This window comes from Notamacropus eugenii, chromosome 1 (assembly GCF_028372415.1).
Source record: "Notamacropus eugenii isolate mMacEug1 chromosome 1, mMacEug1.pri_v2, whole genome shotgun sequence".
Taxonomy (NCBI): Eukaryota; Metazoa; Chordata; class Mammalia; order Diprotodontia; family Macropodidae; genus Notamacropus; species Notamacropus eugenii.
The window spans coordinates 417,954,450-417,978,673 of record NC_092872.1 but is presented as its reverse complement, the minus strand read 5'-3'; the positions used below and the strand labels follow the sequence as shown (position 1 = coordinate 417,978,673).

The 24,224-nt window shown below is 41.1% G+C and overlaps 1 protein-coding gene and 1 long non-coding RNA gene across 2 annotated transcripts in view; one reads left to right on the top strand and one right to left on the bottom strand.

Moving 5' to 3' along the window:
* The window catches only part of LOC140518836 (uncharacterized), a 38,864-nt gene extending 37,563 nt beyond the window's left edge, over positions 1 to 1,301 (top strand). Inside the window, exon 3 of the long non-coding RNA XR_011972028.1 lies at positions 727 to 1,301. This is a non-coding gene — a long non-coding RNA (uncharacterized lncRNA). The remainder of the gene's footprint in view (positions 1 to 726) is intronic.
* Positions 1,302 to 3,352: 2,051 nt separating this feature from the next.
* Positions 3,353 to 24,224, bottom strand: part of CHMP4B (charged multivesicular body protein 4B) — a 57,976-nt gene continuing 37,104 nt past the window's right edge. The window contains exons 2-5 of the mRNA XM_072631286.1: positions 9,617 to 9,794; positions 8,588 to 8,702; positions 7,296 to 7,422; positions 3,353 to 4,193 (exon numbers count right to left, since the gene is read on the bottom strand). Of these exons, the coding sequence (XP_072487387.1) occupies positions 4,129 to 4,193; positions 7,296 to 7,422; positions 8,588 to 8,702; positions 9,617 to 9,794 (485 nt within the window). The 3' untranslated portion in view covers positions 3,353 to 4,128. The remainder of the gene's footprint in view (positions 4,194 to 7,295; positions 7,423 to 8,587; positions 8,703 to 9,616; positions 9,795 to 24,224) is intronic.

Here is a 24,224-nt window from a genome sequence, read left to right as displayed (position 1 = left end):
AAAGCCAACGGCCTTATGTTTGACACTGTGAGGTATCTCTTTCCTCTCCATCCCTTACCTAGTCGGCATTGGACCTGGGCCTTCCAGTAAGAAATGAAAATATGCCGTAATACTTCATTGCAAACCTTGCAATATCAGCCAGCTGATAATAGTTCAGGGGGGATACAAGCCCCTATTCCTGGTAAGGTCACTGGACCTCTCTGAGCCTCCGTTTCCTTATTTGTAAAATGGGATAATAATAGCACCTGTGCTAACTCATAGGGCTACTGTGAGGCAAATAAATTAATGCATGTCAAGTACTCTGTGATCATAATACACCAGACAGATGGGAGCTGTTGTTATCTAAGAATTGCATCATTTTTCAAACATGAGGAGCCTACTATGAGTCGTCAGTTGTGCTTGGAGAGATACAAATATAAAATAAGATATGGTCACTGCTCCATGGACCTCAAAGTCTTGTAGGGTTGATTAGATGTACACCAAATTAAATGCCTAAAAGGAGTATAAAGTGCTAGAAAATTAGATGGAGAAATAACTTCCAGCTAGGAGAAGATCAGAGACTTCACATCTGAACTGGGCCTTGAAGGATGCATAGGATGTTGACAGGCAGAGATGGGAAGAAGGGCATTCTAGGCATAGGAACAGTGTGAGCAAAGGTGTGGAAATGGGAGAGGAAAGGACATGTTTGGGGATTGGTGAACTCATCCTATGCTTTCCCGTCTCCAGGCCACAGTTAAAGAGCCCTGAGAAGTGTTCGAAGAGACAGGAACAAGCCTGGGTCTGGAAGAAATGTGGTCAAGATCCTCCTGAGCCCATTACACCACTACAGCACATCAGTTTGTGTAAAAGGATCAAAAAACACCAGTGCAGACACAGAAGCCAAGACAGAGGGCGCCATTTTTATACCACAGGAAGGACAACACAAGTGTCAAGTCATGCAAGCAGCCACCAAAATGGGACCAAAGAGGCTGAGGGGATTGATTTTTCCACCTGGAAAAGATTATAAAGGAAGCATAAAGCCATGCAAACAGTCACTAGCATAGGCCCAGAGAGGCAGAAGGGGCTGACTTTACATTTGGAAAAGATAATAAAGGAAGCACGAGGTCGTGTAAACAGACCCCAAATGCTCAGCTCCCAGGAGAATCAAAGCTGGCTTACCTAAGGGTTTCACAGCTGGACCCCTCACTTAACTGGCACTTCCACATATCAATAACACACTGAGAAATAACATTCAGAATAATAGTGCCAAGGCACATACCAACAGCCAGAAGGGCCTTCCGAGGCATCAGAGAAAAATTAAACTATGCTTAATTTAGGTTTCGCATTAAGAAAAATTCTTAATGAGTTCAACTGCCTTGAAAATATGTGAATTTGTGATGGTGTATTCATCAAAATATCTGCGCTCTGTCTGCTCCCTAAACACATGTGGTAAGTGAGCCCCTGGGCCTCGTTCAGATACTGTCTTCTCCACAAAGCCTTCTCTGAGCCTCCCTCCTTCTGAATAGCATGCCACAAGACCTTGCTTCTCCCTCTGTACAGGGAGGCCTTCCTTCATCCCCATCTACTCTGCATGTGTATTAGCTGTGTATAAGTCTTCTCTGTTGCTAGATGGTCATCCACAAAGGGATGGATCACATCTCATTTATTTCAGTTCACTCCTATCCTGCTCCCCCCAGAAAAATGCCTTACACATAGTATGCCCATAATCAATGTTAGTTCAATGAAACTACCTATTGGGGTATTTAAATGACTTTTAGAATAGTACTCTTTGCGGATTGTTTCTGTCCTTAGGAGTAACCCTCACTTTGCAAGAGCTTACAAAGGCTAGAGCTAGATGTCTCAATTTCCTCTCCTGGTCAGAGGCTGGAGGTACTTTTGGCCAATTGTTGCCTGGGTAACTTGTTTCTAACTGGAGTCTTAGGTATGATCTGGGCTTGCATAAGAGGCAAGATGAAGTAATGAAATGGACACCTAAAGCCTTGGGTTCTGGTTCCTGCATAGTTACTGAACTAGCTGTGTGACTGCAGGAAAGTGGCTGTTTGAACTCCTCTGAGCCACAGATTCCTTGGCTGCAAAATGAGAATTATCAATGTCCTACCTGTCTCCCAGGGTCATTTGATCCCAGGATCAAATGAGATTACACGGGTACAGCCCTCTCTGCAAGCCATCAAAATGCCACTTCATGTGTGTCAGCTACTTGTTATTGGTATTAGAAGGGCTTATATACGTAATGGAATGTTAGAGCTGGAAGAAGTCTACGACTATGAGAAACCTATCAGTTCCAAGTCAAGGTTTCTAGAAATGAGCTAGTCTAGCATCCTGAGAGTTAAATGTCAGCAAAGTTGACATGAGAAATCAGCAGGAAACAGCAAAAGACTGGATTAAACAGTAATCACATTTGTTGAGAACCTACAGGAGAGAATTCCTGCTCAGGATTGGCTTTTACCACCTATTTCATCACATTACCCACTTTCTCTGGCCCTCGTGCAGCCCATTATCAAGTCTAGCCTTGCCTTAACCAATCTGTAGCCCTTGCCTAGACCTCTCTCTCAGGTAAGGCCTGACCTTCAGAATGGATTTCTGTGCATGCCCCAAGCTTGGATGACAAACAACAGTGGGCCTCTGAGTTATAGCTGCTTCCAAAGGACGATGGCATTCAAGAGAGAGATTATCATCAGGTGCTGAGTCCAAGAGGACCTTAGGAAAATGGCAATTTGTGCAACTCCAGCCCCAAGTCCCTCCTAGGGAGCCAAAGCCAGCAGCAAAGCAGGCAAGTGGCAACTGGAGGCTGAGAAGACTTCAGCTGGTCAGTCTCCTTTTGATGGAAAAGAAAAGAGCTGAGAGCAGTAAGATTGGGTTTTCAAAGAAGTCTGGTTTTCCAACCACCTGGGGGAGGTGGGGTCAGTTTAACACTAAGTCATAAAGTCAGAGTCCAAGCAGAAGTTACGGGGGGAGGGGGTGGGAGATCAATTTGTCACACACCATCATGTGGGCAGCCATTCTTTGACACACCTGAGACATCTGGCTCAGTGGGTTTCTGGAGGGTAGGTCTTGCCAAGTTTCCCCATTGGTTGAGGTGATGTGGAAAAGCAGAGGAGCCTCCTGGGTCCTGGAGTTTAAGAAGAGCTTATTTAGTGTTACAGACAGGCCTAGAGGTGTCTCAGCAGGGGGAACATCTCAAGGAAAAGCACAACAGAACTCTGAGCACCAGAAAACCTGCCCCAGGCTCACATCTTCCATTTGTTGCCAGGAAACATCATCAGACACAGCACTATACTGAGCTTGAAAGGCTGGAGGTGATTTTTATCATCAATCTAGTGGTAAATGATCAAATGAACAAAACGGCCACGTATGAAAATTAATCAAGATATTTAATAGACAGTGCAAACCATAGTTTCATCTGAATATAAATGTATGCACATGTTCCAATGAGTTATATCAATCAGTTATCACAAACAGCAATGAACACTTCTGTAGAGCTATGTTAAAAAATGTACAGCTGGAATTTAATTCTAATAATCTCACCTGCTTTCAAGAGAACTTTGTCCATTTCAAATCAGTTTCACAAACTTAAAAAGAAAAAGTGATCTGGAGTAAAGGGGTGGGTGGGTGGAAGTGGAGTGATAAATACTTCAGACAGTCAGTGGATATAAATACAGCTTACAGAGAACCAAAAATCAAATGCATTATTACAGCTGAATACAAGAAAGAAATCTATGACTTCTCTTTAAATGTCATACAAGACTTACAAAGGCATGTGGGACATTTCAACTGACTTAAAATGACAAAGACTACATCTGAAGAGCATTTCAATTCTGAACAATAAATTCCAATCAAGGATCCAGCAATGAGTTAGCATAGTCCAAAAGCTGAATGCTGGATTTGCAAATACATTTTATTTTACAGAAATTCAACATTATAAACAGCAGGCAACTCCCTTCCCCCTCCCCCCAGCGCTCCCCCTCCCGCTCGATGCAGACCATGCCCAGTATGCAGCGATGCAGGCCTACTGCCTTGGGTTAAGATCCAAGAGATAAAGATGGTTTTCCTCCCCCACACCACACGCGTACACCCACTGCAACAGGTGACCAGAGTCTGTTTTTATACAAGCCTGTAGAGTTGTGCCGATTACATAGTTTCAGCCCAAGACTCCAGCTCTTTCAAGTCATCCTCGTCCTCTTCCTTCTTCTTGGCTATAAAAGGGGAGAAAGGAGGATGGAAGAAGGAAGGCAAATATTGAGAAAAGCCACTTGTTTTAAAAACTCCCTTCTCTCCCCATACACAAGCCAGGTTCCAGTGCTGTACCAGATCTGCTTATGTAAACAGTCCTTCCCCTTGGTCTCAGTTCCATGGGAAGGACTCTGCTCCACTGCTCTGATAAGCTGGTCCTGAATGCCAGAGAGACAGACAAGCAGCTCAGCCCATCCTCGTCGTCCTCCTCCTCCTCCTCCCTCCCTCTTTCCATTCTTCCTGACTGCTTTCATCTGGCAAGACTGATCATGTGATGATGACTTCAATGATGATTCATTTTGGGGCTTCACCCTCATTGGGAGGAATCCATTTCCTTTTTAAATGCGTGAGATGAGGGCACTGAGGATGGTTCACTGTTGTAGTGCCTTCTTTCCAGCTTTTTCCTGTCACAAATCTGAAGCCAAGAGCTCTCTGTCCCTTTCTAGTGGCTGTCTACACCAGACACCTGTACTCCACTGAAAATTATCTGGGGCACCTGGATAGCCAGAAGCAGCATTCAGTGAAAGAAGAGATCTATGGAGAGGGGAAGTTTTGCACTGGCACCACACCATGAATAAAGTTGTAGCAGGAAGGAAAAGAATAACTTCACATCGTGCCTGACAATTACAAAGCACTTTCACAACAAACGTCATTTAAGTCTTATAACAATTTATAAGGATAGGCAAGACAAAGGATTTTCTTATTTTAGAAAGAGAAAAACTGGGATTCAGAGGTGGAATGACTTGTTCAAAGTCAGATTGTAACTGAAGAACCAGGAACAGAACCAGGCCCCAGTTCACTGTATCACCTCTTAACAAATTTCTGCTAAATGAATAACCCATTTGCTTGCTTCTTATGCCTTCTTTACAAATTCATCCCCTTTGCTGGAGGAAAAGATGCTGATCAAGTAACTCTGGTTCTTGATTCTGTCTCTGAGGCCTCCAAGGAAAAGCAAAAAGGGCACTCAACAATGGTGGAAACCCTTTCAGGGCCCGCTCCTGAGCCATTTTACTGGTTTCCACCTCTCAAATTCCATTTGCAGAAGTCTTTGGGTCCCCACTATGTCTTAGTGACAAAACAGCATTAAGACCATTTTTGTCCCTTGGTGAATTGGGGGGGAGGGGGGGGTGTCTTGGCAGAGAGATAAAGTGACATATAAAAAACAACAACATTCTGCAACTCTTAGAGAGTTATATAAATGTCAGCTATCATTATCCCAAACAGTATTTCTCTGAGTTGAGAATTGATCTATACAATGTCAAAGCTGAGGATCATGGTTGTGCAGTTATCTCAGCCATGTCCAATTCTTCAGGACCCCATGTAGGGTTTTGGCAAAGATTTAAAGCTTAAAGGGGACTTAAGAAATTACTAAATAACACTGTAAAGACAAAAAATTTTGAAACACTTAAAATCTCTGATAAATGAATGATCAACCATGCCAGAGGACTGCTGATGATTTATGCTACCCACTTCCTGTTGGAGGCAATGGACTCAAGATGCAGAATGACACACATTTTTGGACATGGAGAATATGAGAATTTGCTTTGCTTGACTGTGTATATTTCTTATGAGGGGCATTTTTCCCCCTTTAAAACTGTAAGAGGGATGGGAGGAAAAAAAAATATTTGTTAATTGAAAACAGAAAAAGAAAATCACTGTCTAACCCAGAGGTGAGGAATCTGCAGCCTCAAGGCCACATATGGACTTCCAGCTCCTCAACCTCAGCCCTCTGACTGAATCAAGAAAGCAGGTTCCCCACTCCTGCTCTAACCTCCTTCATTTTACACATGGAGAATCTGAGTCCTGGATAGGGAAAAGAATAATCAGTGAACTGGTAAGCTTCAGTCCTACAGCACTAGCTGGCTACTGGTGTCTCCACCTGGGTATTCTACATACATCTCAAATTCCACATGTCCAAAGGAGAATAAAATATACTTGCCCCCAACCCATTTCTCCTCCAAACTTCCCTATTTTTGTTGCCAGCATCACTATCTTTCCAGCACTTCAGCTGGCAATCAGAGACATTCACCTTATTCTCCCAACTCTCCTATGTTCAACTAGTTTCCAATGGCCATCTTGCTGAGGAGGTAGAAATTCATCTTTCTTGAACCTATCCCCTTCACTGTATTCACACAGTTACCATCTGAATTCAGGCCTTCATCACCCCAACAGGGATTATTATCACAGACTGTGAACTGGGCAACCTGTTTCCTGTCTCTCCTGTCTCCAATTCAGTTTTCTCTCTCTTCTCAAATTCTCTTCTAACACCTGGGTTAGACAGTGATTTTCTTTTTCTGTTTTCAGTTAACAAATAACACATTATATCCCACAATAAACCTTTGAGGGTAAAGGTCTGTTCCACTTTTTCTTATCATTCTACTGACTACCAGTGTCTTGTTATGCAGTAGACACTTAATTGTTTGATGAGTGTGTGTGTGTGTGTGTGAATTTTTAACATATTTTTCCAGTTTGAGTTCCAAATTCCCACCCTTCCTCTAGCCCCCTGCCACCCATTAAAAAGGCTAGCAATGATATCCATTACACACGTGAAGTCATGCCAAACATATTTCTATATTTTGCTGAATATATAATGAGTCAGAACTAGAACTCATGTCATGATCAACTAGTCTCCAAAGGTAGATAATACTTCATTAACTAGGCCTTTGAAAAGGCCTCAATTGCTTCAATCTCCCCTTTCCACCAGAGTTATTCCTGGAGTCTAAGCATTTGCAGTCCATGAAAATGCCACCACTCCTGCAAAGGGCCATCCTGAACCTAATGTTCCATGGAAATTCCCCAATGTTCCACCTTTGGCCAAAAATTTCTCTTACTTGGCACCATGTCCAAGAAGGAATTATGACTAAGATTATATACACAGAGCTAAATCTGTATAAGATCATGGGAGAAAACCATATGCAAAACAAAGATATACAGGTGCCTGCTTCTCAAAATGTCAAACTGGACACTAACCTGGTATTCATGGCCTGGATGAACTCAGGAGACCATGAAATTAGACAATAACATACTCAAGGTGCTATTAAAAAACATACTTTGGAAGTGCTTACCTGGCTTTGATGGTAGTGCTATAGAGGGCACATTTGGTAGTGGGACTGTTTCTGGACCATTGATTTCCAGCAAATTTTTGTCAAGTTCTTCCTGTTCTAGTTCCTCTAGTTCTGCCATAAGCTCATCCTGAAAGGAAATACAAGAGTGAAATGTGTCAGCATGGGAAATCCCAACCCCAGACTGTGTGTATCACTTTAGACCTGACGACTCCCTGCCTGAATTCTGTTCGAGAACAAGGCGAGTGGAAGACATGGGTCTATCTCCACTCAGAAACCTGGAGTGGCTCCTTACTGCCTGTAGAACAAGTTGTAAAATTCTCAGCCTGGCATGTAAAGCCCTCCACAACCTGATTCCAACTGAACTTTTCGGCTGCTTCTATACTCATTTCCTGTATGCGCTATACGATTCAGCCAGACTGAACAGCTAAGCCATTTTCCCAAACCCAATGTCTCATCTCTCTTTGTGCTCTTCTACAAACTGTCCCCATGCCTAGAACTGACCCCCTCCTCATCACTGACTTTAAAACACTTACCTTCCCTCAAAGTACTTCCTACCAGCCTTGCCTTATCTCCCTCCCCCCACCTCCTGCTAGTTCTTGCTCTCCTTAAATTACCTTGTATTTATACATCTCTGTACAGACCATATCCCCCCATCAGAATGTAAGACTGTTGAAGGCAGGGACTACTTCATTTTTGTCTTTGTGTATATCCAGCGCCTAAAACAGTGACCTGGCACACGCTAAGCACTTAATAAATGTCTGTTGAGTTATTGTAGCCATCCAGCATGAAAACATAAGCAGTGAGGGAGTCTTACGGCCAAACCTTGGCTTTCTATGTCACAGAAAAGATGGACACTATGATGCCCTATGTTCATGACCTTTTGCACTGCTAAATCAGAGGCACAATGACATGCTTTACAATGTAGTTCTGCTTTACTGGAAAGGTCAAGAGATATGCAGTCCCAATTCACTCCAATGTACCTGGCAGGCAGTTCCTGAGAAGACCCTTAGACCTTAGATCAACAAGGTAGGAGATAAAATGCATGCTCAGTCAACCTGTGCTCAAACAGAATGCAGTAAGCATTCTGACAATTCTGGAACTGGAAGAAATTAGCCAGCTCTCACCTGAATGTTTTGGAGAAGGAAAAAATATTTGTTCCCCAAATCCTAGTCTATGGAAAAGAAAAGCAATCATGTATGAGGCTAGCTGGAAAGTCTGTAAAACTACTGGATAGCTACAGAAGCTACAGAATTTATTCAGTTTATATAACTGATCTGTATCAAGTCACTTACCTCATCAAACTCTTCCCCAAACCCTACAGGTTTGGAAATAGCTGTGGATATCTCCTCTGCAAGTTCCTGCTGGTCAGCAATGTCTTGCATTAGCTCATCTACTTTATCGATATCCCTTTAAACAAGTGACAGATATGCTATGTCAGTCAAGATGCATACATACAACAGGGTCTGAGTGGCTCTCATAAGGGAGCCTTAATTACTGGAAAGTGAGAACCCAATTTCTCTGGCATGAACCATGTTCCCACCTCACCTCTTCCCAACAAACTAAAATTCCCTACTTTGAATAAACTCTTTGAGAATGTTAGTTTTCTTTCATTTTACAGATCAAAGTTAACTCTGAAAATAGGCAACAGGCAGAACCATCACCTAACTGTTAAAATATAGTCATGCCCAGGAAACCTAGATGGCTCCCAAATCCACTTTACAGTTTGAAAAGAAAAAAAGTAACACAAAATATTTTATATAGCTAACACACAAATGTTAACACCTCATTTATCCAACAACCTCTCCTTTTTAGGACACAGGAATGCCCCTTCCTCCAGCCTTTACTGAGAGCTTATATTGCATTTACCATAGCAGGGAGAGATAACTGCTGATAGCTCTGCTATGAAGGAAGGGAAGATACAAGAACTTAGGAAAGTGAAGGACAAATAAGGGGCATCAAGGACAGCTGTGGGTATGCACAGATGATAAGCTTAAAACATTGAGAAAAGGAGAAATTCTGTTTGCCATCATCTATTGCAGAAGTCAGGAAACCTACATGTTGAATACTTTTCCAGTAAAAAAAAAAAAGGTTAGGAAAAAAGCTTGGGGACTAAGTTAAGGAGTAAGCTTCAGAACTCTGCCCAACAATGCTGGATAAACGAGGCATTACTATGAAAGCATAGTTTAAGCATATGGGCATTAGAGTTGGGAGACCTCAGAGATCATCTAACCCAAATGCCTTCTTTTAGAGATGAGGAAACTGAGCCCCAGGGAGCAAAAGAGCCTTTCTGAACACGTGCACTCCCGGTATGGGCATCTTACATGTTGTCGTGGGCAGCCTTCATGGCTTTTGCAGCATAACCCATGTTCTTGAGGACTTCAGTATTCGTGTTGGCATTCTCAAGGGCTTCCCTTTGAAATTCGATTGTCGACAATGTACCATCAATCTGGGCCAGCTGTTTCTCGTACCTCTTCTTGCGCTTGAGTGCTTGAAGGGCAGCTGAACAAGAGAGAAGAAAATAGGGTCTGAAAAAAAATCATCGTCTAGAAGGGTTACCCTACAACTTATTCAATCATACTCTGTGGGACAAAAGCTGTAGAAAACATGTCCGAACCTAGGTTATCTTCTGTTTGTTTATTCAAGTTATATTAAAATCAGCACTGATGGAAAAGGGGGATGGGAAGAGTATTGTTTAACCAGATGAACACATCATCATTGTGATTAAGCCCTCAAAGTGAATTCCATGTCCAGTGACTTCTATGGGACAAAATCAAAACTGATAAATTTACTGACATTATTGTAAGAGGTAGATGGTAATGCACATAAAGGGGAATTATTAAGTATAACCTACTCAGCCTGTTTTTAAAAGGTTTTTCTTTGACAGAGTTGTATATCAACAGGTATTAAGGAAAAAAGTCATCATAGGACTGGGGAGAAAATTATTATGAATAGAAAGCTGGTTTAGAGAAAAGAAACAATGGGCAGGGATAAAGAGGAAACTTTGTTTTAAAAAAAATTAAAAGCCTACATAAGGACTGGTACTGAGAACTTTCTGATTTGGCACAACAAATTATGATTATGGAACAACCTGGGAAATATGAACAGCAAAATCTCCAGTTCTGCAGATGACAAACCCCTTCTGTGCAATAAAAAAGGGAGCTGATGAGGACAGATGACAAGAAGAGCTCATGAATCTCTCCCTGTATTCTATATAATCAGCTACTGTATAACAACACAAGCATTTGAAAGAAGAGTAAAACATAAGACATGGTTTTTAAAAACTATTAGTTTCATTCAACAGGAAGACCACAAAATATAGGATCCTCCACTGACTTGTGGCAGGGTGCACAGAATCACTCAATACCCATATAAACATATTGAAGCTGCTGCCACCCTCCACTACCCCCATCCCAACCTTGCCCAAAAAAATAAATAAAAAACAAGGGGCAGTTTTCAATAAATGCTAACTAACAAAAAAGAGAAAATCTCACACCCATTAAATTGGAAGAGTTTTTTTTTTTAAAAAGGTAATTATTGGAGTTGAGGGAAGACAGGCACACTAACACAATACTGGAACTGTGAATTGGTACCCCTAAAAGCCACTTAACTGTGCATACCCTTTGACTCTGAATACCATTACTAGGCATCTATCCCTAAGAGATCAAAGAAAGAAGAAAAGGAACCACATGTTCAAAAATATTTATAGTAGACCTTTTTGTTCTATCAGAGAATTGGAAATTAAAGAGTTCAATTGGGAAATGGCTGAACAAATTATAATGGGACATTATTACTTCACAAGAAATTACAAAAGTTGGGGCAGCTAGATGGAGCAGCGAATATAGCACTTGCCCTGGAATCAGGAGGGCCCGGGTTGAAATCCAGCCTCAGACACTTGACACCAGCTGTGTGATCTCAGGCAAGTCAACCCCAACTGCTTCACCTTCCCCCCTCCAAAAACCACAACAACAAAAAGAAATTACAAAAGTGAAAGATTCTGAGAAAACAAATGAACTGATGCAGACTGAAGTGAGCAAAAGTGGAACTAGTTATACATAACTACAACACCATAAAGAAAAACAATTTTAAAAGTTCTGAGAACTCAGATCAATGTAGTACAGGACTGATGACACAGTAGAAGACTGATGACTGATGATGGGTTACCCACCCATCCGAAATAGATAGAGGGCTCTTATCTTGGATATGACCAAAGTATAGATTTGTTCTGCTTGACTATGATTACATGTCACCAGGCAGGGTTTTGGAGCTTTTTGTCCTTTTTCTAATTTGGAGAGGGGGCATTTGAGAGGGAAAGTGGGACTAGTTAAAGGGATACAAAAAAAAAGAGAAAAAAGAAAATTGTAGTATGTTTAAAATGCACAGGAAAGAAAGAAAAAATGGAAGAAATACAAAAAAAGGGAGGAAAAGAAAACTGTAGTATGTTTCAAAAGAAAGAAGTCCAGAAGAAGATAGAGACAAGCAGAACAGTTTTGGAACCACACCGTTGGATTTATGGCATTCTTTTAAAAATACTAGCTGTATGTAATATAGGTCATGGTTCTGTATACAATCCTCCTTTTCTGTTCTTCTGTGTAGTTAGAAATGTATATGTTGGATGACATTTGTCAATTACAGAATAAATTTTTTTTAAACAAAAACACTAATGGAGTAGAACAGAAAGCCCATAGAACAGAACCTGATGAATACATGATGTTCTTCCACATCCTATTCCAATTCTTCATCATGGTGTGGACATGATTCAAAAACTGCAAGCTTTGTTAGGTTCTATCATCCTAGAAAGGTTTTGAGTACAGTCTGAGCAAAAGACTATCTGGTTTCCAAGGAACTGTTCAGCTAAGTATGAAGAGGCACATTCATCACCAGTAGGTTGGCCACTTCGGGATGAATTATTTGGCCATGGAAACCTATGAAATAAAGAAAACTACAAAAGGGCCACCAGCCTCATGCAGTGTGTCACTAAGTCTACACTCACAGTCTAAGGGGGAAAAAAAAGAGTGTGAGAGTATGCTAACAATCAAACAGCTTTGAGACCACCTATAAAACAGGCAAACAGTAAACACTGCAAATGTGTGATGTTTGTCAAACAGTCAATAAGTAGACATGCTACTAAAAGAACTGAAATTCATACATCTTGGCATTCTCACTATAAATGAAACCAAAAAAACAAAAGAAGCTGAAGCTAAATGGAAGGGTGCCTCATAGATTCTCTCTGGAAAAGCAAAGAAAGAAGTTGGCAGAGTTTGTGTAATCATGTACAAAGAGATAAAAAACATGATTGCATGGGACATTTGGTCATCTGTTACAGGTGCTTATGATAATGATTTGCAAAAAAATCCACACAAAAGTAACTTCAGATTATGCCAACATCTGCTAGAGAATGAAGGTGCACAGAAATTCTATAAAGAACTCAATAAAATCCTCCAAATTAAACTGATATATACTTTGATACTAGACGATTTCAACTGCTAGTTGAGGACAGTGAAAAACATGTTAGAAAACATGGTTCAGAAAACCAAAGATCTGCAGACTACACAGAGGTTCACACATATACTGTATTATCTATCATAAATACTTCCTTCAAAAAAATAATTGTAAGGCACAGGGCACGGTGAGCACTGAAAAGCAAAAAGTGAAACTGATTATATTTGAACAGACAAGAAATCACTTTTTCCCAATGTAGGAATCATTTTTGAATCAGCTGCTTGGGTAGAGTCAGACCCTTGATTTGTTAGAGTAACATCAAAATTAACACAAAGCTAGAAGAAGAATGGGGAAAAGATATGGTGTGTGATTAAAACTTTAACTTAACCTATTTAAAGAAATTGTTGATACTGAAAAATGAAAAACGGAGAGAGGAAAGGACATCAGTAGGGATTATAACAATTTCACACATAAATTGAACCAATATAAATCAATTGCCACAATGAGTAGACCAACTGAGTCTAAAAATATAACAATAGAAACACTCAACAACCAGAAGTACATAGCAGCTAATGGCAACACTGGTACAGAATATTAAATTCCATTTGTCTAAACTTAAGGAAAGAAAAACAGAGGAAAATGATGAGCAGTACCATTATCTCAAAGAACAGTGAGAAGCAGAAGAAGGAAAAATCAGTTTAAAGAAAGCTTGGTGAGACAATCTAAGACAATGCACAAGGGCATTTAGGGACAAACCTAAAAGTGTAGAAAAAGATTTGGAGAGATTTTTAGAACAAATGATTTCACTTCCTATAAACATTTTATCAAACAAATGGGGAGAAAAATCATTGGAGACAAAAATGATGGGTATGATTATAAAAAGATTAAGAGACTGTGCACAGCAAAAAGCAGTATATTTAAAAGAAACAAATTGAGAAAAATATTTGCAATAAATACCAGGTAAAGGTCTTACCTAGCTACTGATCAAATCAGCAGAACTACTGACTACAACCATGAAAAGAGAGGAAAGGGGGATTAGGAGAAGAGAGAGGAAAGGGGGATTAGGAAAATGAGAGGAAGGAAGAAAAGGAAAAAAGGGGAGAGAAAGGGGAGAGAAGAGGTAGGAGAAAAGGCTATCTATCTGAATGGAGCACTGATTCCTTCTGTCTCCCCCACCCCCACCCCCACCCCCAGGTAAGCATCAAAGGAAAAAGCAGAAGGCCTTGCTATCCATATTAAACTATGTTTTTGATTTTGCAGAAGATAGAGAAGTAGATAAAAAAGAGTATAGTCCTAAAAGGTGGCGAATTTCATGTACGCCTGGAAGGAGATATGGAACAAAAGCATTTTCTTTAACTTGTTCAGTCATGCCTTGTTAAAGGCTAAAGGCTTGGGGCAAGATTTAACCTTTGTTGTATATATTTGTTTTTGACAGTCACTTTTATAATTTTTAAAAAATTTAATATGCATTTATTAAGCACCTCCCATGTGTAAGATACGGTGCTGGGCTCTGGGTCTTTGGGTGATAAAAGATAAAATATGCCCCTGCCCTTAAGGAGCTTACATTCTACTGGGGGAAAACATGTATCCATGAGTAAATATAAAAGAAATGCAAAATAATTTTTTTGGATAGGGTAGAGAAAGCACGAATGACTGGGGGAGGGAAAGGGAAAGGAAACACAATCAGCAAAGACACTGGGTAGGAAATGACACTTTAAGCTCATCCCTAGAGGAAACAGAAATGAGGAGGGAGCCTGGTCTAGTCATGGGGGACAGGCTGATGGGGTGGCAGGTATTGGGAACAGCAAGCACGTCAATTTGGCTGAAAATATGTACAGACAGCAAGAGGGGAGAAGAAAGAAAGGATGAACCCTCTACTCTACTGTAAAAGGACTGAAATGCCCAACAGGATCTTGCCTTTGACTACTCTAGAATCACAACTTTTTTTTAACACAGTAATGACATGATCAGACCTTTCTGCAGATGAACTGGAGAGGAAGATTAATTATGAAGCTATTCCAGATAATCCAGGAAGCTATTCTGAATGAGAGGTGAAAAGGGCCTGACTGTAGGTGTGGAAAGGAGGGGATGGATGCTGGGCAGGTGGAATCAACATGACTTATCAATCTATGGGCTGTGAAGGGAATGAGACAAACTCCAAGGTAGACAACTTCAGTCAATGGGCAATTAAATAGCGTTCTCCATAAAAGTAGTAAGGTAATATTGAGTTAGCAAGGAAATCAGCTAACACAATCCACATAGAAAGGAAACCCACAAAAATCAATCGCTTCCCTAAAGAACACTCCCTATGACCACCAATTTAACAGAAAACCTAACAGCAGTGTTACAGAGTCCACCTGAAGCACTGCCTTCCCCTCTGCTCTCCTTAAAGGTTAGACAGAGATGGGGAATATGCAGCCTTGAAATCTATACGTATCATCATGCCCTTGACAGTTCTAGTAGGGCACCTCTGCATTAGGCAGGGAAATAGTGAGGTGACCATGGGGCCAGCCACCTGTTCCTATGCCTCTCAGTTCTCTGTCCCTCATTTGCAGTACAACCTCCCTCAGTCATTCCCCAAGGCCTGAGACTAAGGGCCCAAGGATCTTTCTGGTGGTGCTGCAGAGGCCCAAGCTGGAATAGCTGGAAGATGAAGCAGGTGCAAAGACAACAGATCTTGAGTCACTCAAATAAGTCACTCATGGAATTCCTAGCTACAGCTCTGGCAGGAAGCAAAACAATCTCATCACCTGCACTGGCAGTGCTATTTACAGTAAAATCAACTCAAGCCATCCTGACATTAACATTAGTCTCCAGATGGTTACTTCATGACTTTACCAAGACCTCTATTACCTAATCATAAAAAAGCCATAAAAGGAATATTGTACAAAGTACACATAATGTTTTCATGCTATATCAATGAGTCATTTTGTGAATTACAGTTACTTATGTCATACTTATTTCACAAATAACCTTTATATTCCACTTCTAAAGTTTTCTAAGCATTTTCCATACAATATCTCATTTGGAACTCATAAAAAACTTGTGAGATATTAGTATCTTCATTTTGCAGATAAAGAAAGGCCCCATTCAATGACTTGCCCAGAGCTCAGACCTTGATTCTGAATCAAGCACTCAGAACCCACCACCCTGTGCCAGCTCTATACACAGTATGCACTGAATAAATGCTTGTGGTATTATGATTTATTGTTTTATCTCTTTTATGAAGCCAGATTTGAATTCAGGTCTTCTCGACTCTAGGCTCTATTCACTAAGCCACCTAGCTGCCTCCATTTGGCACACAGTAGGTGCTTAATAAATATTCATTGACTGACAGGCTGACTACTATACTCCTACATCCCCAGCACAGTTTTACAAATTCTAGGGAGCTCGGAAAACATTTGTTAAATGTTACTAAAGAAAAAAAAGCTACTGGAAAGATTTTCAGCCAGTGCCGCAATTTTTTGAGTCCTTTCTATTAACCAGTTTGGGGTACACAGAAATTTTTTTTACAGAAATCAACAATCTTCTAGAAATGGGATATGGCAAAGACGGAGTCAAGTGATTTTGAAAAGGTACTAAATAATGGGGAATGAATGGGGGTAGGGGGTGGAAGAAGGTAATCAAACAATTTATCTGAACACAGCCCACATCAGCAGTAGAGAGAGGAAGGAAAAGAGAGCACTGAAACTATTTTTCCAATAACAACGTGAATTAAAGCAAGGAGGCAAAGCCTACACAAAAAAGACATTACACACAAGTAGAGCAGTACGAGTCCTAGAACAAGTGACCAACTGAAGACACTGAATAAAGCTTAGTGACTTAGTCAGACAGTAGCTAACTGATTCTCCAGGATGCCCATGACATTTATCCAGCTATTGCCTCTTCACAACTGCCTCCCAAATACCTCAGGAAGAAGAAACGGACAGGCTCAGTCTTGGGAACACTGAGGGCTGAGACAGCTAGGAAGTCCTAACCCAAGAAGCTGGTTAGGGAGGAAGCAGTCATAGGATCAGCTTGCAAGCAGAAGGCAATGGAAAATTAAGATGGAGCCACAGGCAGGAAACAGCAATCTAGGCCTCCCCTCAAGGCAGTATGCGTGATATCTAGTTACATAGTGGTATTGGTTGGTTGATTGTTGTCCTTTGTTCTCCAAGAGAACCAAAATGACATCACTATGCTAGAGTCAAGTTTCAAAGTGTCCAACTGTGGCTGATCAGACCACTATGAGCTCAGAACACTCTACCACAAGTCAGGCACAGTCTGTGTGAACATTCGAGTCACATGGTAAGACTAGGCGAAGACGAATGAGAATGTGTGGTTAGTAGTTAGCTCAGGATTTTATGTTGGCCACATATAGCTAGATTAAGAATAGCACAGGTTTAGATAACCTATAATTTGTCTAGCCTTAGCCCTGTTTTTTCTGCTCCTTTTCCTTAAGTTGCTAAGCAAAGTCCTCTTTGAAAGCCCCAACCTTATCTCAAAAGCACGAAATGGGGGTGGGGAGGGAGAGGGAAGGGAACAGGCATCTGTTAGGCATATGTGCCCCATGCTGTGCTAAATGCTTCACAAATATCATCTCATTTGATCCTCACAACAACCCTGGGGGTTAGGTGCTATTATTGAACCTATTTTACAGTTGATGAAACTAAGGTAGAGGTTAAACCTTGCCTAAGGCGAAACAGCTAGGAAGTGTATGAGGATGAATTTAAACTCAGGTCTTCCAGACCCCAGGTCTCTGGAGTCATCTAACTAGAAGAAGAGATTCAGACTGAGCACAGGAGAACTAGAAAGCAGAAAAGGGATGGGCCAGGAAATTCTCAGAGGCCAGGCAGGGACCACAAACAGGAAAGGGGTAGCAAAAGATGCCACAAATGAAACATTAAAAAAATAAAAAAATTAAAAAAAAAAAAAAAAAGATGCCACAAATGAGCTGGGATTAGGGCTAGGAAGCACACTAAGGGTAAAAATAAAAGACCCCTTCAATATTACTTTTCAGAAATCCGTATTTTAATCCAGAAAATTTCTCTTTCAGTGATACTTAAGTGTTTTAATTCAAGTTGCACTGTTATAGGGAAAGCTCAAAGTCTTGCATGAGCTTAAATATGGCTTATTAAGAGTGTGAAAAATTAACTAATTGAACGTTTCAGGAAAAAGATTTTCCATATCACATGGAGAATTCAATTTGTAGTAAACCTAATTCTCAGCCACAACAGTAATTTCCTGGAAGTGTCTCTTCCATCCTGTTAGTCCTGGCATAGTACTGTAGAGTTGTGCTTAAAAATAACTGTCCTGGTTCCATGAAAGATTCTTCAACCCTGATGGGAAGATAACATATTCCTGTGTTGGCTCTGGGGACGTTTTTTTGGCCACACAAACAAGGCAGAAGATTGTGAGTCCCTTGCAGTTCTCACACTGACACTACAGAATGTCTGGTCATTGGCAGCTCAGCCTGCCAATCTATTGGCTGATCTGAAAGAAAGGGGATGAGCTTGCACTGCAGTCTTCACTTAGTCTCTATTGTGCCTGCATCCCAGCACTGATGGGGTGGTAAGTGTTGGGGCCTGGCATTTGTGGATTCCAGGTAAAAATTTAAAATCCTTTTAGCCCATATTGAAAAATTGTTCTTCTTGATAACTCTTCAGTGATACAAGAGGGAAGAAAACAAAAAGCAGAAATGCTTGTCATACATACCTAGATGAAGACCAATTAAATTACAAAGTTTGGGATTAGATTAGGATAACTAAGGTCACTTTCACATCTAAAAGACTTTATCAAATAAGTGATATGCCTTACATATATGTAGAACAGAGAACACAGTGTTTGTCATCCCCTCCTACATATACATATGAGCAGGTTCTTAATAACTGTCTATTGCATGAAGTTTTTAGCATTATAAAAACATAAAGATTATATAAAAAGCACTCCTACAAAAATCATACATTACAGAATTATGGAGCTGGAAGGGGCCTTAGAAATCATTTAGTCCAATCTTCTCAGAAAACAGTTCTCATTTCTAACACACTATACAGTTTGGATAGAACTTTCCATACAACATACCTGAGACAAAAATGACAGAACTATTATTATCTCTGTCTTACAGATGATAAAACATACAAATAAAGGAAACTGACTTGAAACTGATTTGCCCAGGGTGACACATGTGTTCTGACTGCAAAGGCAGGAAGCAGAAAGCAGTCTCCTGCCTCCAATTCAGTGTTCCTTACATGCCTTGCCTCTCCATCCACACAGTTTCCAATCTTTTGTGCTGGAACGGAAATAGCTATATATAGAGTAAAGAACACTGAGTTTCAAGTTGGAGGCTCTGAGTTCAAATCTCAGCTCTCCCACTTCTTACCTGTATGACTTTAAGTCAATTAACCTCTCCATAAAAATCCTCTCCTGTAAAATGAGGAATGGGACCAGAAGATCTCAAATGACCTTCAACAGCTCTAAATTTCTAAAATCTATTATCAATCCTATTTGTCATTTAAAAGATCAGGGATAGACTTGTTTCTGAGTCCCAAAAAGGCAGCCGCGGAAACCAGGTCTGAGGAATACCTAATAATCCCTGACAAACACTGTCAGTGGAAACCAAGCCTGGCTCAGAGGCTAGGCTCCATCCACCTGCTTGCTCTGAGTCCACTCCCGACACAACACGTTTCAAAGGTTCACACGGTGGGAGGAAAACTTCATTCTTAACAAACACTAGGAAAAATGTTCAGAGACAAGGCTGTATTTGTTCCCACACAGCTGGAGAGGTCGGGCTGGACGTGAGCTGACTGGATTTTTCAGTGCAGCATCACTCTCTACAATCTCTATTTCTCTGGTACCTTAACTCGCTCTCTGTTGCCTGCAGAAGATACTCTCAACTACAGCACTTTAGTGACAGGAAAACAAATGTTTGTAAGTGACAAGAAGAACTGAATTGGAGATGCTGCCAACTTTATCATCAACTGCAGAAGGAATGTGGGATGCTACTCTATTCAAGTGAGGCAGTAAAATTCTGAAGATGAGGAAAAACATGGCTCCGTGTCACTTTAGTTGGAACAAAGATGACAAGAACAGGCTTGATCATCAGTACTCCCAAGCATTATTATACATGACTTAAAACATGCACATCACTTTAAAAATATTAGCAGACATGCACCAACAATTTTTTAAAATTCCGTTTCCTCCTCTATAAAGTCAAAGGTGTAAAGCTGTAATGGAAAGAGAACTGGACTATTTGCTAAACTGAAATGACCAGAAGTCGAGGCAGACCTAGATTCTAGCTCTGCCTGTGACATTAATTTGTTATGTAACATTGGGCAAATCACTTCACATATATAAGCCAAAGTTTTTTAACTTGTGAAATGGAAATATTACAACTTCTGCTACCTACACTTTCAAGGTGCTGTGAGACTCAAATAAAATAATGGAGATGAAACTGTAGCCATATAAAACAGCTACATAAATATGAAGTATTATTATTATGATCACCAGATGATCTCCAAGGTACACTTCAGCTCTATTAGAGGATTCTTACTCCTTTCAGGCCTCATGGTACAAAGGAAAAGGCATTAGACTAGGAGACAGAAAACAAATTTTCTTTGTCACTCTGCTAGACTTGCAGCAGGTCACTCACCATCTTCCAGCCTTAATTTTCTTACCAGTAAAATGGCATTATACATATTCTGCCTACCATTCAGGGTCATAAAGAAAATATAAGAATATCTATCAGTACACTTTGTAAAAATTAAGTGCTGGACAGATGTATAGGATTATTACTTTCATTATTTAATTGAGATGCCCTGTACCATGCCCCAAATGGGCGTTCTATCATTCCTGCTTGGCTGACCAACCATACTTATCAGAAAACATTCTTGTTTTGGTAGGTCAATGAGATAGAAAAACCAGAGTAATACACTTACACAAACCTCCAAATTACAATTCAGTGCTCAAGAAACTAGACCAGTCACATCTTCTCACTTATGAAAACATAAGTGAAAATCTCTAAAACTATGAAGGAGGGGTTAATTTAGCTGAAATAAAAAATGACAGAAGATAGCACTCCGGGAACCCTTTTTCATTTTATGGAAACAATCCACACTGCTCTACTTTCTATTTTAAAACAGCTTTCTTTGGATGGTGTGCTTTTTCTGTTTTTCATAATAGTGAAAAACATTCTATTTCCTTTGCATCTGCCCACAAAATATACTCAGCATAAAGAGAGCCCTAAGTAAGTGTTTGGAGAACCCTCTTCACATCTTCCAGCTTTGGAACTGTCACATCACCAGGACCCTTGGCTGCTTCTGTGCCTCTGAGTGGAGGACTAGAGGAGGGAGCAAGAAACTCCCCAAACCTCCCTTTAAAGAATTGAGAGGCCCAGCCAAGTCTTCAGTTACCATTAGCCGCACTGCTCGGTTTCAACTTCACCATCACCATGACCCTCTTACTTAGAGTACCCTCTGCCCCCTCCCCCCTCAGCTTCCTTTTGTGTGTTGTCTTCCCCTATTAGATTATAGACTCCTAGAGGGCAGGCTCTGTGGGGTCTTTTCCTTATTTGTATCCCTAGCACTTAGCATAGAGCCTGGCACAAAGGAAGTGCTTAAGAAATGTGTCCTGTATTGAATTCTAAATCCAACCATAGAATCTTAAGAGTTGGAAAAGACCCAAGAGGCCATTCTAGGTCAACTACCTGAAGTAGGCAAATCACTTACAATATTCCCAATGAGTGGTCTTTCAGCCTCTGCTTGAGTTTACCTTCCAAGCCAGCTTGGTCTATTTCTAGACGTGTCTAACTGTGGAGAAATGCTTCCTCATGTTAAGCTGAGATCTGTCTTCTTTCTGTTACTTTAACACAGTCCCAGCTCTGTGCTCTGAAGTCAGAGAACAAATGTGCTTCTTCTAGCTAGCAGATACTTGAAAATATGACCGTGTGTCCTCCTCAGTCTTCTCTTTTTCAGGCCAAATGCCCTCTCGAAGGTCTTTCAAGTGACTCATGGAATAGGATTTTCTGGTGATCTTTCTCTGGTTGATAAATTCAAGCTTGTGGTACTTAGGACTAAGCCCCAGATCTGATGTGGAAAGGGCAACGAATCAGGAAGTAAAGGAACTGTAATTCGAACCCATGTCTTTGAGCTCAAGTGCTGCCCCATGACAGCACACCACTAGAAGTCACAGAATCACAGGGTCACAGATCCAGTGCTGGAAGGGCTCTCAGAGGCCATCCTCTAGCTCCCTCATTTTACAGATGAAAATACTGAGGTCCAGAGAGGAAGTAAAGTGACCTGCCCAGGATCACAGAGCTAGTGAGTATTAGAGCTGGGACTCTGACCCAGAGCTACACTGGATTTACAACTAGGAGACCTAAGCTCATGTGTTAGTGCATCGATGGAGATATGACAAAAGTAAAAGACAGGGCCCTGACTTCAAGGAGCTCACAATCTAATTGGAGACACAACAGGTAAGGGACAAAACTATATACAAATGAGTAAATATGAGTAAAAACTATATACAAATGTGTAAATGACAAACTGGAAATAATCAACAGAGGGAAGGCACTAGAATTAAAGGGGTTTAGGAAAAGCTTTTTGCAGAAAGTAGAATTTAGCTGAGACTTGAAGGAAGCCAGGAGGCAGAGCATTCCAGACAGGTGGATCAGCCAATGAAAATGCCTTGGGTTGGGAGATGAAGTGTGTGGTTTGAGGAATAGCAAAGGGGCCAGTGTGACTAGATTGGAGAGAATGTGGGGGGAATGTAATGTGTAAGACTGGAAAGGTGTTTGCAGGGGTAAGGGGCAGACATATGAATGGCTGTGAACACCAAACAGAAGATTTTATGTCTTAGAGATGACAGGGGACCACTGGAGTTTACTGAGTAGGAAGGGTGACATGGTCAGACCTGTGCTTTTAGAAGACGACTTTGACAGCTAAGTGAAGGATGGGCTGGAGTGGAGAAAGACTTGTAGCAGGAAGAACAACTAGTAGGATACTGCCTGAATATGAGGTGATGAGGGCCTGCAACAGGGTGGTGTTAGAGGACAGATGGGGGCAGATGCAAGAAACATTACTAAAGTAGAACTGAAAAATCTTGGCAAAAGATCGAATATGGAAAAGTGAGAGAGAATGAAGAGTCGAGGATGGCACCTAGGATGCAAGCCTGGGGAACTGGGAAGATGATGGTGCCCTCAGAAGAAACAGGAAAGTCTGGAAGGGGAGAGGGCTTGGGAAAGAAAGATGAGTTCAGTTTTGGATATGTTAATTCTTACGTTGTCTAAAGGACATCCAATTCAAGATGTCTAATAGGCAGGCAGTTGAAGATACAAGACTACATGTTAGCAGAGAGGTTAGGGCTTGGATTGGAAGATTTGAGGATCATCAGCATAGAGATGATAATTAAATCCATAAGAGCTGATGAGACTACCAAATGAAATGGTGCAGAGGAAGAAGAAGAGCTAGGACAGACCCCTGGTTACCTGGCATGACCTGAATGAAAATTCAGCAAAGGAGACAGAGAAGCAATCAGATAGGTAGGAGGAGAAGCAGGAGACAGTAGTGTCCTGAACCTGATGATCAACAGTGTCAAAGGTTTCAGAAAGGTCAAGAAGGATGAGGACTGAGAAAAGGCCATTAGAGTTAGCAATTTAAGACAGCAACAGTTACTATGGTGAGAAAAGTTCTGTTTATTGGGTAGAGTTGGGTAGAGAAAAGAGTGAGAGCCAAGGAAACCGAGCCACCTTTTGAAGCTGGCCTTCTCAAGGAGTTTATCCACCAAAAGCAGTAGAGATGTGAGATGACAGGGGACATGGAAGAATCAAGTGAGGGTTTCTGAGAATGGGAGAGACATGGGTATTTACAAGCAGCAGAGAAGAAGCTAGGAGACAGAAGGCCCAAAGAGAAGAGAGTGAGTGAGAGCTCTAGAGGGGGCAATGTTCTGCAGAAGGAGGGATGGAATGGGATCACTTGTGTATGCAAAGGGGTTAGCCTTGGCAAGAAGGCCATCCTCTTTACATAAGAAAGAGATGAAGGAGATAGTGGCAGAAGGCAGTTGGGTAACATGAGATAAGCAGGAGGGGGAAAGGGAGCTCTCAGCAAATGGCCTCAATTTTTTCAGTAAACTATGAGGCAAGGTTCTCAGGTGAGAAGGTGAAAGGAGGGAAAGTTGTGGACGGTCTGAGGAGGGATGAAAGGGTTTAGAAGAGCCACTGTGGTCAGCAGAACAGTAAGTTAATCAGGGAGGTGCACAAGGTTATCTTCTAGCAGTGAGGGCCCAGTTGAGGTTATATAACAGATTTGCAGTAGACCCAGTCAACATGGTTTTGTGATTTTGTCCACTTTTGTTTAGCAACATGTGTCCAGGAGCAAGGGGATAGTGGGGGTGATCCAAAGCTGAAGCTTTACAAGGTAAGGTTGATGATACAAGGAGATAAGGGACTCAAGAAAAGAGGACAATGTAGAGCTGAACTGCTTTACTTCTCTGGGACTCAGCTTCCTCATTTATATAAAC